At 39.8% G+C, this 2,209-nt stretch overlaps 1 protein-coding gene across 1 annotated transcript; it reads right to left on the bottom strand.

Annotated features, from left to right (window-relative positions):
* Positions 1–450: 450 nt before the first annotated feature.
* On the bottom strand, positions 451–1,501 carry LOC140943412 (uncharacterized). The gene has a single exon (XM_073392493.1). It carries the CDS (start codon positions 1,414–1,416, stop codon positions 541–543), a length of 876 nt encoding a protein of 291 aa, XP_073248594.1. The 5' UTR covers positions 1,417–1,501; the 3' UTR covers positions 451–540.
* Positions 1,502–2,209: the final 708 nt, after the last annotated feature.

The raw sequence follows: 2,209 nt of genomic DNA, 5'->3' as shown, positions 1-2,209 counted from the left end.
TTCCATTTGTTTATAACTCGCGTTTCACGATGCAGGGATGTAGTAGGAAACACGATCGAGACGTAGTTAATTTATAAGTGTTTCTCCTACTTCTTGAGTGCTCTATCCGCTTTCTAAGTTAATGAATATCTATGAAGACTGCAATAGGGCGAAGAGAGTGAATCGCCAGCTGGCTATAACACTAATATCGCATCAGACCGTCGCATGTTTCATTCAGGGACCTTATCAAGTTTGGGGCTGTTATACTACATACATGTATACTGTTAAGACTTCCATTATATTTAGGGCTAAAACCTATTACACATATAATTAGACCCTTTATTACATTTAGGGTCATTTATTACATTTGAGGCCTCAACAGGCGTAACAATCTTCTAATTGACGGTTCTAACACAACACCTCACACACGTTTGTGAGCTCATACAATTAAGAAAGCGAGACTACCCCGCCGGCTGGGAACCAACTTGTTTTATTACTATTTTGATTTTGACAGCTATTTATGGCCCTGACATTTTCGACCAAATACAAATAGTTTCACATTCATCTTTTAAGTTTTTCGCAACCGTGAAATGTATCCAGGTTTCCACCAGGCCTTTTATCAGTTGGAAATTCAAACCATTTTTTTCCAAACATGCCAACTAACTCCTTCTTCCAGTTGCTAGGAACAAAAAACAGAAATCCTTCGAATTCCATAAGCTTGAGGGGGTAGACCGACCAGCTTACACTTGGGTTGACGAAGATATCAACCATTAAGCCATCGTGCCATCTGCAATTAAATGCCTTGCAGTATCTATAGCAACTATTCCTGTCCCTAAGTCTAGGGTTCCACCTTCGTTCATAAATCCCGACAATTTTGTGCTGATGTAATCCATAAGTTTTAACTTCGTCGCCTTTGGGTTTGAGCGCAGGATCGCTGACCACGTTTTGGAAGAAAATATCCTCAGGGAGTTCCTTTGCTACAGATTGAAAAAAAGTTATATAATCTTCTAGAGGCATGAAAATGTCTACATCATCATCCCAAGGAATAAACCCTTTATGTCTGGCGGCGCCCAGTAAAGTTCCATGCCCAAGCCAGTACGTTAGGCTGTGCTTCTGAGCGAGCAGATGGAAGACACGCAACATTCGTGTCATGACAAGCTGTGCTTGTCGCGTAGTTGTCTTTGTTTGATGGCGAATGTCGGGACAGTAGAATGCTCCATTGATCAAGTCGCATCTCCCTCCAAGTTCTGTGTATAACTTAGGAAACATTTCGCCCCAGTCAAATCGAACATCGCAGTGCTTTCCCCTACGATTAGAGTAATAGTGCTCTACGATCATCAGCTTCCGTTTTCTTGTAGGAAATAAGGAAGAAAGTAACAGAAGATACGTCGCTGTCGAAACAAGGATAAACAAAAGCAGGACGGCAGACTTTCTCATATTGCTTGATCACGTAGAGCCACCATGAAAATGGCGCTCCATCTCGATGATCTTGCGGAAAAAATAGGAGAATTTTAACACTCTACTGATGATGGGGAGAAACATGGAATGATATGTAAGAGGAGCCAGATGCCAAGTGATTCATTTGCAACTTGTTATTTATCGTTATTATTCATTCAAAATATTTCCCCGATACTATTTGGCTAAAAGCACACGCATAATTCACCATAACCATTTACTGATGACCAAATCGGAAGAATTTTGTGTTTAACGAGGAAGTGACGTCAAAAATGCAGCGTTCTTGCAGGTTAAAGGGGCTATGTAAGCTGGAGAGCATGCGCTCTGAGGTTATGCAAATTACTTTCAACTGTCAAAATTCTATTGTTTTTAACGCTTGACTTTCTCCATGTGCGCTCTGAGGTTATGCAAATTACTTTCAACTGTCAAAATTCTATTGCTTTTTTAACGCGTGACTTTCTCCATGTTCTCTGTCACGTCCAAGGCTCCGAATTTAGAGAGGTTAACAAGCGAAATGGGTTTAGATAAGGGATATTTCGATAGATTTTACGGAACGTTTCTTCTCTGGTTATGCTAGATCAAGAATAAAACTGTGACGACAATTTTACTTGTAGTTTTGAAGTAAAAACGCATGCCATTCATAAAATAGCGCGCAAATAGAAATTCAACAACAACATATTGTCTTATTCAACAAAATAAATCGAAGTTGTATTTTACAAACGAGCTACAAAAGAGGCTAGACCGAAGATAAAGACCAAGACTGTTTCAAATCATG

This window comes from Porites lutea, chromosome 7 (genome assembly GCF_958299795.1).
Source record: "Porites lutea chromosome 7, jaPorLute2.1, whole genome shotgun sequence".
Classification (NCBI taxonomy): domain Eukaryota; kingdom Metazoa; phylum Cnidaria; class Anthozoa; order Scleractinia; family Poritidae; genus Porites; species Porites lutea.
This window is presented reverse-complemented; position numbering and strand designations above follow the sequence as displayed.